This window comes from Pholis gunnellus, assembly GCF_910591455.1.
Source record: "Pholis gunnellus genome assembly, chromosome: 15".
NCBI lineage: Eukaryota > Metazoa > Chordata > Actinopteri > Perciformes > Pholidae > Pholis > Pholis gunnellus.
This window is the reverse complement of record NC_136542.1, coordinates 14,287,340-14,300,075: the sequence shown is the minus strand read 5'-3', so window position 1 is coordinate 14,300,075 and position 12,736 is coordinate 14,287,340. Positions and strand designations below refer to the sequence as shown.

The following is a 12,736-nucleotide window of genomic DNA, read 5'->3' as shown; positions in this document are numbered from 1 at the left end:
TTTTTCAATACTTTGCATGAAAAATTATTCAACAAATGATCTACTAATTAAAAAGAAGACAATAGAATCATACAAATAATTGTTTATTGTATGAAACCACAGCAGGACAAATGTTCCTCCAAGTACCAATTACATCACAATACCAGTTTTCAGTATCCAGCATCAATTTACCTTCTATGCTTAATTGATATGAAGACATAAGAACCATGATCAGCGAGAGGACGTTGGATCTATATTCTATAACAAAAGGTTTAAATCACCGTTCAACCGGTTTATTTAGACCACGCCCCCTGCTGCCTTTCCCTCCCGACTACCTTAGTGCGCGCTGGCGGTGACGTCATCACCTCCTCTCGCGCATCTTCCTCCTCCCACCGCACTGAAATGCAGCTGCGCCATTGCTCCTTTGTCCATTGAAGAGAGCCGCGCGACGTGCAAAGGAAAAATACCGTGGTCGTCCTGCAACTCGACCACTTATTGTGCAACGTGCTTCTACCGGGTCTCCGGTGTCGAACGAACGTAGCAGGGCATCGCTCTTTCATCTGGCCGGAGTAGTGTGTTGCTACGAACCGAGCGTTCAATTTAGGGTCCGCCGTGCAGTCAAGCCCACAAAGGAAAATCAAAATGGAAGACTCTAAATACCTTCCGGAGCTCCAGGCCGAAAAAGACAGCTTGGACCAGTCGTTCACGCACGCAATGAAACTTATTTCTGCAGGTAAATGTGACCGCTACCGTGTAGAGGCGAATGCAGACGGACGCTAGGTAGAACGGCAGTATTGGCGCGAGGCCTAGCATATTCTTTGCCTAAACGAGCGGCCGGTGCAGGCCTGAACAATGGCGTAATGAACACGTGGTTGTTTGCGATGTGGGTCAAACTCTCTCGGTTGAAAATGTACCGTGTTTTTCTTATTTGTAACGGAAATAATCTTTCTTCAAAAAGACTAACGTTATTTTTTTTGGTGAATTAAATGATCAGTGTTGATCGTTTATACCATCGACTAATTTTTGCACAGGGCTTTATTTATTACGGCTCATGTAGTAGACAAAAGCACGTTAATTGGTATTAAAATATCATTGCTATGCATCATGTTTTGTGCATTTATCGCGAGTTGGTCATTGAACCTGTGAATTGCACATTCTTAAAAACATTTTTTTCTTTCTCGCCTGCAGAGATCGAGAGGATTGGGAAAGGTGAAACCAAGAAAGAGCCAGAGAAGGAAACGTACCTGGACCTGTTCGCTACCAAGAATCTCAAACTGAAAGAGCGGGTTCTCATTCCTACCAAGCAGTATCCCAGGGTAAGCGGTTCATTTATGCTTTCTCATTTAATGCTTGACCATTGGATGCTGTGTTTAGTGAACTGGCCTATTGGAGGTTATATAAAATATATATAAAAAACCTGCATCTGATTAAAGCACCCTCTTCTTCCAGCTGGACTGTTCCATTATTATTCAAGTCATGCGCTCTGTGTACTTAGCTTGTTTTTCTGCATGATCAATTTTGCAGTATTCTAATAATGCAGATTTAGAGTAAGGGCTGATGCAAAGTGGAGTTGACCGTGACCTGATTTTATTTCAGAATGGGCTGTACTACCTGCTGTGTATATAATCTGTCTCTTTGTTGCTGGTAATATAATGCAAGCCTGCAATTAAATTGTAACATTCCCTACAGGTGAACTTTGTTGGAAAGCTTCTGGGACCACAGGGCAGCACAATCAAGAGACTCCAGGAGGAGACTGGTGCAAAGATTTCAGTTCTGGGGAAAGGTTCCATGAGAGACAAGAATAAGGTATTTGCAGAAACGTTTTCCTAGCTGCACTATTCAAAGCATAACCGGTATTGTCCTAATGTTTTGTACGTTAATCATAATTTATATTTCCTTTGTTTCTTTTCAGGAGGAAGAGTTGAGGAAGGGCGGTGAGGCCAAATACGCTCACCTGTCCATGGAGCTGCATGTGTTCATTGAGGTGATGGCACCCATACCAGAAGCCTATATGCGCATGGCTCACGCTATGGAGGAGGTCAAGAAGTTCCTTATTCCGGTATGTGCCCAGGGGAACGTTTTACAGCTTAACATTGGCATTCCAGTAAGGCTGATCCCAATGCTTTGCCAGTTCATCTTGACAGGTCTTCTTTGTATTAATCTTTTTGCTTTTTAAAGGTATGCATTACCCCAAAAATCCCAACTCACTATCACTAACTATGGAAAAATAACCCTGCGTTATTCAATATGCATCAACAATTATTAGTTATTCTGTGTGCGCTGTGCTTTCCCAGGTACTGAAACGCAGCGCAGGCACATCATATGTTGGCATAGGCTACAGTCAATTTGTTTATGACTACATATGCACAAGGTTGCATTTACATATTTATATCATTAATTAATTTAATTGATATTTTGAGACCTCTTTTGGTCCCCTATATCGCATTAGACAATAATACCGTAGTAAAGAACGATATAACTAAATAATGGCTGCAGGTTTGAGGAAACTATAACGGCTGTCCCATGAAAATGACAGCACATTGACTGTTTTTGTTTCGTCTGTAGGAGCCCGGAGAGCACGAGTACATGGATCCTAACTTCCTGAATGGATCCCAGGATTGTCCCAGGGGGCGAGGGGGTCACCTTGGAAGGGGCAGGGGCGGACCACCTGGTGCTGGAGGACCACGGTAGGAGCCTGATTTCATGACTAACAATACAACGGGACATTGTAGCATCGTCTGTCATGTTTTGTTTTTTTAACTGGTGAAATTACTGCTAATTTCTACGGATACGTTTTCTGTTATTCACATTTTACAACCTGGTTAATTGTCCGCAGGGGGCGAGGGATGCCACGCGGGGCTCCCCGAGGAGCAATGCGGGGCGGCGGTCCCCGGGGTGGATTAGGGCGTGGCAACGGCCATAGAGGTGCACCATCAGGTAGGGGCGGACCACCGTCTGCTCCTAATAGAGGAGGCTCGGCTCCCCGCTCTAGACCACCTGCAGCAGGGGCACCAAGGATGCTCCCCTCTGCAGCCATGTCCCACCAGGGTCCTCCCTCGGCATCACAGTCCAAATCTGATGGCTACGAGGACTATGTAAGTGGCTTACTTCACAGTTTCCTCTTTTCACACTTGTCTCTTGCTAGACTGTGGTGGTCTGTCCTTTGGTTGCAATAGTTGTGACACGCATGACATTGCCTAAATAAATGTGTTGTAATTTTAGCCTTCCTATGAAGAGCAGTATGCAGAGCCTGCCTATGAGGGATATGATAATTATTACAACCAGCAACCTGCACCTGCGTAAGTCAAAATGACCTGCCTGCTGAATCTTACTGTAAATTGAAGGAGTACTATACTTACACGTTTCTACTGCCCACAGGGATACTGAATATTATGACTATGGACACGGAGAGGCCCAGGAAACCCCGTATGAGCCCTATGGTAAGATGATACATTTTATTGTAGCGCGCACACACACACACACACACACACTGAGGACACTTGTGGCGCACTGATTGAATCTCCTGTCTAACTAATGACTTGTTCCTGTGTTTCTCCTTTCCGTCTCTGTAGCTCAAGATGAGTGGGACAACTCATGGTCCAGCTCCGGGGCTGGAGGCAAGACCGCCGCTCCCAGGCAGTCGAAGGGAACGTATAGAGAGCATCCCTACGGAAGATACTGAACGGCTACTGGTAGAGAGTTGCTATGGCAACTGTCTCCAATTGTAACTCACTGAACTTTTCAAAAGTAATTTCCCTCTCGTTTGTTCCCTTTTTTTATGGTTTATTTTATTTTTTTATTTTTTAAACTCGGTAGACGTTTTGTTGGATGTATCATAGAGTGCCAGAGGGGAAACATGAAGACGGGTTTTTTCGTTGTTTACCTGTTTCCATTTAATGTTTGTTTCAGTTGCGTAGTTGACAGGTCCTAGTGACATAACCCTAACAAAGAAACAAGAGTAACGTTTTAATGATTTATCGTTTAAGTTAATTGCATCTGAACAAAATGTGACTGTGGCGATAAATTCTTCTCACGTAGGCTGCATTCTAAAAGTCCTTCATGACTGGACAAAAATGATTCACAATGCCTCAATGTAACTTCACTATAACTATAACGGAGTTAGTCACAAACTCAATACAGCCCTGAGCCGTTTGCAAAAAGTCTTCTCTTATATTTGTTTCTACTACAATACAAATCTAGTCTGTGTGAAGTTGTAGGGTATCCTAAAATACTATTGAAATCCATTTGGCCAAGAAAAATGCTTCTATTTTTGCCCCACTTTACGATTGATTTATTGTGATCTGTCCGGACTATTACTTGCGAAATCAACGCTGATCGACTTATTCTTGTAAAGCTTGAAGGATTAACAATCCTTACTGTGTGAGAGGAAGGCAGCAGCCAACTCAATATTTTGTACATAACCTTAGGACAACTGTGTATGCTTTAAGCCGTACCGTCTCCAAAATGCATAATGCCTGTGTACCTTTGGCTAAATAGGATACTAAATATATCCCCAAATGTTTTTCTGCAGTGCGTGTTTCAATAAAGTTTCTAGTTTCTTTTTAATCAAACTAAACATGGTATTTTGCCTTTGTTGTACCAAAGGAATGCCTTCCGTTTGTGAAAGTGGTCCTCAGTGGTTTCTCAACAACGCTGAATAAGCTGTATGTATACACGTTAGCCTGACAAAAAGAAACAAAAGCAGTGTTATGACATTGAGCTTATCCTCTTCGTCTGTTTTCAAAACTTATCTAAATGACACTTGTAATGTTGCCTTCCAAAACAATAATAAATAAAGCTCATCATTCCTTGAGGTAATGTGCTGCCAAATACATGTTTGAATTGAGAATGATGTAGTGCTTGCACATGGATTGTCATTAACCTTCCGTTAGTGTATCTATTCAAGCTCTCAAGAGCAATGTATCTTCGGCCACTTGAAGTAACTGAATTTCAACAGTATTTCAAATCAAGCTTGCAGGGATCTTACTTGACTTTGATGCAAAGTCATGCTGGCTGGTTTTTATAAAAGAAAAAAATCGCAGAGGAGAGGATTCTAAAAGCCTAAAGATCGCCACAAGAAGGTAAAACTAACCCCAACACTCATTTGTTAGAGTTTTTGTTTTGTTTTGTTTTCTGTGCAAAACATCAAGTAATGAAAGTCATCCAAAACATATCCAAAACATTGAAAGTACAAAATTATGCTATCTGTAGTTATTTCCGAGCAAAATAAGCCGTACAAAACAATCAGAAATGGTTGTGATGCAACTCTTGCTCAAATAAAACCAATAATGGTCCATTCATTCACTCAATACTTACCAATTTCCATCTTGATAATTTCTGTAGAATGTAGATTAATGAAAATTAGTAGTTTCACTCAAAGCGTTAAAACTTCCCATTGGTGGACAAAACCTTTCAGCTTGAGTTGCATGATACTTTTGTAGTATAAAGTTAGTTTTGCATGTGTGTTATTTACTGTGCATGAAGTCCCTGGTGTGTCCGAGATCTCATTTCTGTTTCTCTTCTTAGGTTGTCAGAAAACTGTGTAGGTGCAGTTGATACATTGAACTCCAGTTTACCGGGCTTTTATGGTCAGTTGAAAAGATACTACATGCAAGTGTTGGCCTTTGAATTCTGCTGCTGAGGTTAAAATCTTCTCTCTTGTCTTTAACAGGTCTGTTGAAAGTCCCTGGAAAGAGCAGAGGCCTTGCTGTGTCTCTGAGGCTGACTGCTTCTTTGTCAATACTAACCCCTCAAGGGATTTGTAGTTTTTTTTTATACTTTTCATGAGGATGTGATCGTTGATCATGTGGAATTTTAATGTTTTTATTGAATGTGTCCAGATTTACATTATTTTTACACCAGACATTTTAACTGCCTTTTTATGAAAAAATAAAGTTTTTTTTAATTGTAACTTAAGTTTCCTGTTGTGTTTTGGTTTACCATAAGTAGCCTGTCCATATTAGCTGGATGGTTGTCTATATTTAAGGCTGCCCTAAAGTTTTATTTAGAAAAGGATTGCTTAAAATACACTAACATCAATTGTCCTGAATTATATATGCATGATACCCATTTACTGTTTGGACTTTGTCACTTTTCACATGCAACAAGTGAGATTTACCAAAGACAAACTGCTGTAGATCTTCCTAGACTAGCATTTGAAGACCCAGGACAAGCAGGCTTACAGTCCATAGAAAGTCTATTTAAGAGATCCACACAGATGAACCGCAATAAAAAAAGTGAGGTGTTTGGTACGACAGACAATGCTGTATTTTACACTACATACTGTACATCAGGAAATAACTCAAACACAAGCTCTTGGTAACCAGTTCCTGAGCTTGTGGTGGGTCTAGTGCTGGAGTGGGAGAAGCCTGTAGCCTTTGTTGGTGCATTTTTAACACCAGTGATAGTTCAAAATAAAAGTATTTCTACATTTAAATGTGGCCCAAAGCAATTCTGCAAATATTCAATTCCACATGCCTTTCCCAGTTTGTACATGTTTTAGTTATAGCTCGTGTTGGCCAATTATAAGCAGAGTCAATAATTACAATCATGTAAACAAATAGTATCAAACCAACTTTCTGCTACATCACAAGCAGAATTGTATAGACTGTATATACTCAATTCAAAAGGGGATCTATATCAATAACATAATTGCAACAGCCCCAATACGTAAAAACGTACTGTTATGATCCTAAAGTTGTATAAACCTGTAAGTATATTACCTATCATCAAAATACATTGCTCTACCTCTGACTGCTTGAATATGGGTGTACTGTCCCTTTAAATGACTCTCCTCCCATAGGTCGCTAACATATCCGCGCCCCCATCTATCAGCGGCTAGTTTCACATCAACAATGACTGTCTTCGCTGATTTCAATGGAAAACACGCCAGTATTTCAATTAATATTTTGAAAATTTACTGCGTTTAACTTGTTTATGCCACAGAGCAGCTTCTAGCGCAGATAACGGAGCCTGCCACTGGTAAGCTTACCCTCACTTGTCTAGCCTGTTTGGTAGGTTGGTTAGGAGCTAGCTAGCTGCTCAGGGACTCTGCTAGCCTAGGCCTCAATCTTTGTATTTAATCAAGCATGGTCTTGGCGGACAGATCGGAGTCCGTCGCTCTTTGAACGGGTCCACGTTGGTCTCGCCCTCTGCCTCATGTCTTGCACTGAAAGCGGCTCTCGTTAAATATATGCCCGGGGGGAGAGAGCAAATTAAATTGCTTCTTAGCTAGCTTGTAATGTCAGCTTCCGCAATAAAACAACTTGCACCATATTAAAAAGATGCTATGCAGCTATCTCAAACTTGTTCAACGCCAGCTAATCATTTGTGTTTACGAGGGAGGTTATTCTTGCAGATCTATATGACTGTGCACGTGCTTTGATTTGCCGTAAAGCCTTAAACTTGCAGATATGTGATTTATGAAATGGTTGTTATGACTCTGTGCAGCACTCCTTATTGTCAACCCTGTGACTAATCCAATCACTGAGCAACTTATTATTATTAACTTCATTACTAGCCAATGCTCTGCCGGTGAATTATATCCTATGTGATACATATCACAGGCTCATTTAAATCATTTACACACATTAGTCAGTACATATGATTTACATATTTTGACATTCTAGATCTAGCCTCCTCAGTCACAGTGATCCGCTTCCTTGTAAACAGATTAAAACACAAGGAGACGAATCATAAAACCGGTCGCATAGCTGGGAGAAGTGAGCCGTGGGTGTGTCTGCGATGGCTGGTGGAAGGAGAGGGGCGAACCGTACCACGTACTGCAGACCTCCACTAAGCAATGAACCAGGCTCGGTCAGCAACGGCAACCACTCAACCAGCTCCCCGGTCACAGGGGTGCGATCCCGGACAAGGTGAGCTCTGATACACCACATAGAGAGTTAAGAGATGAACATTGCAGCCTGGGAGTCTTGACGGACTGCCCCTCATCTGGGCTGCAGGAATGAACTGAGCAGTGCATCCCAAGTCTCTTAATTGCATTCCCGTTTCCCTGCGTCTTAGTCCCTCCCAAGGAAACAATGCGAGGAGACAGGAAACGAGGAAATATGTTTAAAGAGATTTGAGACGTCCTTTCCTTAGTAACGTCACGTGAAGCGACGTCTGTTTCTGATGACAGCTGGATCAGCTGTCAGTCTGCTTTAACAGCTGGAGAGACTTTTGAGAAGTTTGTGTCTGTTCACATGATCACTGTGCTTAATAATAGTAACTAATAATACTAATAACTAATAAAGACACACAGTAATCATCACTGTAGATGTTACCTCTTTAACAAACTGTGTTCTGTTTATAAGCACAGGACCGATTTTGTCTTATTTATTACTTATTTGCGTCTGTACGTTTTAAAAATTCTGATTATGACGTCATTATTAAATAACCCAGAATATGATTATGGGTTCACTTGAATACTGGAATTCAGTTATTAGGTTCCATGTTTCGGGGGAAATTGAAATGATATATCTCATCAAACCCTCAGGAATGATCAGCCTCACGTGACTGAATGAAATGATGATACATGATGTAAAAAGCTCTGACTTTAATTGTATCCATAATAAAAGTTATTGAGGGAAACAGATCATGAAAAGACAAATCTTTCTAATAAATGAAGAAAGTTGTTTGTGGTCCTTTTTATTGTTCAGTCTACAATAAACATATATTTAAACCAGATGAATCAGAAAACTAACCAAATAGATAACTAATAAATATAATATAATATCTCTGATCTGTCTTCACTCTGGTATGAAACTCCAGTGATATTTAGAAAAATCAGATCAGTCCGATCAGCCACAGCATCCAATCACATAACTGATGAACAATGAGGGGGCGTGTCCACCATTAAAACACTTCCTGGAAGGCTGTTCTCTTGCGTCCTTGCTCATGGCTCCTCTGAGATCCCTCCTCGCTCCTCAGAGCAGAAATAAGAGCTTTGGGACGGCCGTCAATATGACGGCGCAGACTAACTTCCACTTCAAGCGAGGAAATGACAAATAAGACACTTGGGATGTACCCTATGACACGGATGTGTCCTACTCCAGTTGTCCCATATTGCCACAGAGTGGTACATGCGTCATAATAAAACGGCTGTGTTTGGTCTGCAGGAATGGCTCGGGGACATGCATGTCCAACCCCCCGCTGGCTGCGCAGACGGTCGTTCCTCTGAAGCACTGCAAGATCCCGGAGTTGTCCATGGATCGTAACGTGCTGTTCGAGCTCCATCTTTTCTTCTGCCACCTCATCGCCCTCTTTGTCCATTACGTCAACATCTACAAGACTGTGTGGTGGTACCCGCCATCACACCCTCCCTCACACACATCACTGGTGAGCACTCAGTGGTCAGCTGTGGACTCACGGTCATGTTTATTTTGGTTATTTTCGTCGATCACTGTATCTCTATTTCGACATTTGCATATCTTGCTGGTAGCCTTGACTGGTATTTTTAGGCTGTGCTTATTAATGTTGACAAAATAATGTAAGTGGGAGGAATAATCCTGAATCCATCTTGTTATTCACAGAACTTTCACCTTATTGATTATAACATGCTGGTGTTCACAGTCATCATACTGGCAAGGAGGTTAATTGCAGCAATTGTTAAAGAGGTAAGAGTTGAATTTTTGGCTTTTACCCTTTTCAGAATTTAGCTCTCGTCCCTCACACGTGTTGCTACACATTCAAATATGAAGTCATGTCACTCTGTGTTTGATGCAAATGAGTCCCGCACTGTGCTTTTTCTCTTTAATTATGTTCTGTGTTGAATATTAATCTAATGGCAAAGTTGTATTAATGCGACTGTTCTGTGTCCCCCTTCATCTGTGTCCCCCAGGCGTCACAGAGTGGGAAACTATCCTTCCCTCATTCGATCTTTCTGGTGACGGCTCGGTTCGCTGTGCTCACGCTGACGGGCTGGAGCCTGTGCCGCTCCCTTATTTACCTTTTCAGGACGTACTCCGTCCTCAGCCTGCTCTTCCTCTGTTACCCGTGAGTGAAACTCAAGGAGAACAAAGAGGGTTGTACTCGATTGACAGAAACTATTTTTGGTGGTTCCATGTTATCCACACGCATTATAAAAAACATTTGCATGCATTTCATAGTTTGTGTTCACCAGCTTCAGTTGTTTTGGTTCCTGCTGATGTGTCTGCGCTCATATTTTCCCCATCTTTCGTGAGCTAGATTGGATTTAAAGCAGTTTTTGCTGAAACAAGCTGTATGTATGGTTGCCAAAAAATAAAGTGGGCTCACTTAAAAGTAGTCTGAACTGAGGATTGAATGATGGAAGTGATCTGGTGCTTGTTGTCTCTTAAGCACTCTAGCGAGGAGCTTCAATTGAAACATTGCATTGTAACATCCGGTTTATTGAATATTAATAATATGACGTTTGGATGCTGTTGTCCATGGTGTCTCTGCAGCATGAGTGTGCTTAGCATTTCAAGTTTCATGACGTGGTATTATGTAGTTTTTAACTGAAGCCACAGAGATATTTGGCGCCATATTTGTCATATCAGTGCAGACTGTCGTGTCACAAACGTTTGTTTTCACCGTGAGAATATTTGCTCAACCACCCTGGCAGTGTGGACGCAATGTGTTAGGTATTGATAAAAATAAGCTGTTGTTTTTCCTCACAGATTCGGGATGTATATTCCGTTCTTCCGGCTGAGCTGTGACTTCCGGCGAGCAGGTCTGCTCTCCCCCGTTGCCAGCATCGGCTCCAAGGAGGTGGGCAGCGTGGGCCGGGGCAGGGACTACTTGACTGTGCTCAAGGAGACGTGGAAGCAGCACACCAGCCAGCTGTACGGCGTCCAGGCCATGCCGACTCACGCCTGCTGCCTCTCCCCGGATCTCATCCGCAAGGAGGTGGAGTACCTGAAGATGGACTTCAACTGGAGGATGAAGGAGGTGCTGGTCAGCTCGATGCTCAGTGCTTACTATGTGGCCTTCGTTCCTGTCTGGTTTGTCAAGGTAAGAAACTGTCTTAATTGCAACTTTTTTTTACACGTTGATAATTTAAAATGCTTTAATATCACTTGTCTTTTATTTATTTTTGTCCTTGCCTGTATATTTTCTCTCAGAGTACACAGTACGTGGACAAGCGCTGGTCTTGTGAGCTGTTCATCCTGGTGTCAGTCAGTACGTCAGTCATCCTCATGAGGCACCTGTTGCCACCGCGATACTGCGACCTGCTTCACAAGGCTGCAGCTCACCTGGGCTGCTGGCAGAAAGTAGACCCCTCGCTCTGCTCCAATGTTCTTCAGCACATGTATGTACCACTCGCGGTGTATCACTGGGCTCTAGGTCCATTTAGGGACTAATTTGGTTCAAGTCCTAATCCCAATCTGCTGTCTCTCTCCGCCCAGATGGACAGAAGAGTACATGTGGCCCCAGGGAGTCCTGGTGAAACACAATAAAAACGTCTACAAGGCCATGGGTCACTATAATGTTGCAGTTCCGTCAGACGTGTCCCATTATCGCTTCTATGTGAGTATTACCAAATGAACACTAGACACCAGAGATTTCCTGTACTGCCTGTTTTGTAAAAAAAAAAAAAAGGGCAGCAACTTGCACACACTTTATCTGATGACTGCATCCTGTCACTTTCCCTCCCCGCAGTTCTTCTTCAACAAGCCTTTACGAATATTGAACATACTCATCATCCTGGAAGGCGCCATGATATTCTACCAGCTCTACTCGTTGATATGTTCAGAAAAGTGGCATCAGACGATATCACTGGCTCTGATTCTCTTCAGCAACTACTACGCCTTCTTCAAGCTGCTCAGAGACAGAATCGTCCTAGGAAAGGCATACTCGTACTCAAACAGCTCATCGGACCAGAAAGTCAGTTAGAATTGAGTTGTTATTGTTCGCATTCACTTTGGAACAACAAAAACATGCCTAAGAGCTCTGTATTTTTTCTACAAACTGCATTTTGTGTCATGTTTCTGTTCTGATCCGCCATAATTAAAAGACATATTTTTGTATTACTTTAAAGGTTTGCTTTAGTTTTTATTCTGACTGCATGAAACCTCTGTGCCTCAAAAGATTAAACTCACAATTTGAACTATTTCTCAGCCAATAGGTGGGAATTTCAAATGACAGGTTGCACTTATTGTCTTGTCATTGCTGAGAATCTGGTACGGTTTTAATGTTTTAATTACAATTGCTGAATAACAACATGGTATGTTTTTTTTCTATTTCAGCTTTTGAGTATTTATGGAAGCAAAGATTTTTAACGGAATCCAAGAGTCATATTTTTGGAATGCTAAACTTGATGCTATAAATTCAGTGGTGTTGAAAATGCAACCCAGAGTACTGGTTGTGATTAAGTGAAACGATAATGAAATTCAAATGATCACAGACTTTTCTGTGAGTGTTACACTTTTCATACAGCTGGGGGACTGGCCAGTGACAGATCCCTCATCTGTTGCTCTTCAAGTTTCTTTCCTTTTAAAGTTTAAAAAAAAAAATCTTATCTGAGCTGAGAGTGTCGGGATGGAGGATGTTGTATACCTTTACTAGCTGCATCATTAGTGATGCTTACACATTCATGTGTCACTAATCATAATCCAGTGATATGACATATATGAAATAGGCCATTCTGCATACAGAGCACTTTTACTTTTGGTGATTTAAGTATATTTTGAGTATATTTTTTACACTGTGGTATTGCTACTTTTACTTAAGTAAAATATAAGAGTAAGCTACCTTTTCCACCATTAGCTGACAGCAGTGTATGCATATAAGGATCAAA

The 12,736-nt window shown here is 41.7% G+C and overlaps 2 protein-coding genes across 2 annotated transcripts; both read left to right on the top strand.

The window, feature by feature from the left end:
• The first annotated feature begins 381 nt into the window (after window positions 1-381).
• LOC306707106 (KH domain-containing, RNA-binding, signal transduction-associated protein 1-like) lies at window positions 382-5,890 on the top strand. The gene is made up of 11 exons (XM_079174417.1): window positions 382-712; window positions 1,168-1,295; window positions 1,669-1,785; window positions 1,892-2,038; window positions 2,545-2,666; window positions 2,816-3,074; window positions 3,202-3,278; window positions 3,358-3,419; window positions 3,552-3,726; window positions 5,506-5,567; window positions 5,651-5,890. The coding sequence occupies exons 1-9, from the start codon at window positions 622-624 to the stop codon at window positions 3,659-3,661; spliced, it is 1,113 nt and encodes a 370-aa protein (XP_079030543.1). The 5' UTR covers window positions 382-621; the 3' UTR covers window positions 3,662-3,726; window positions 5,506-5,567; window positions 5,651-5,890.
• A 934-nt stretch (window positions 5,891-6,824) lies between these two features.
• tmem39b (transmembrane protein 39B) lies at window positions 6,825-11,947 on the top strand. Its single transcript, XM_079174415.1, has 9 exons — window positions 6,825-6,960; window positions 7,651-7,853; window positions 9,096-9,315; window positions 9,510-9,593; window positions 9,818-9,972; window positions 10,617-10,950; window positions 11,061-11,248; window positions 11,346-11,466; window positions 11,599-11,947. The coding sequence occupies exons 2-9, from the start codon at window positions 7,723-7,725 to the stop codon at window positions 11,830-11,832; spliced, it is 1,467 nt and encodes a 488-aa protein (XP_079030541.1). The 5' UTR covers window positions 6,825-6,960; window positions 7,651-7,722; the 3' UTR covers window positions 11,833-11,947.
• Window positions 11,948-12,736: the final 789 nt, after the last annotated feature.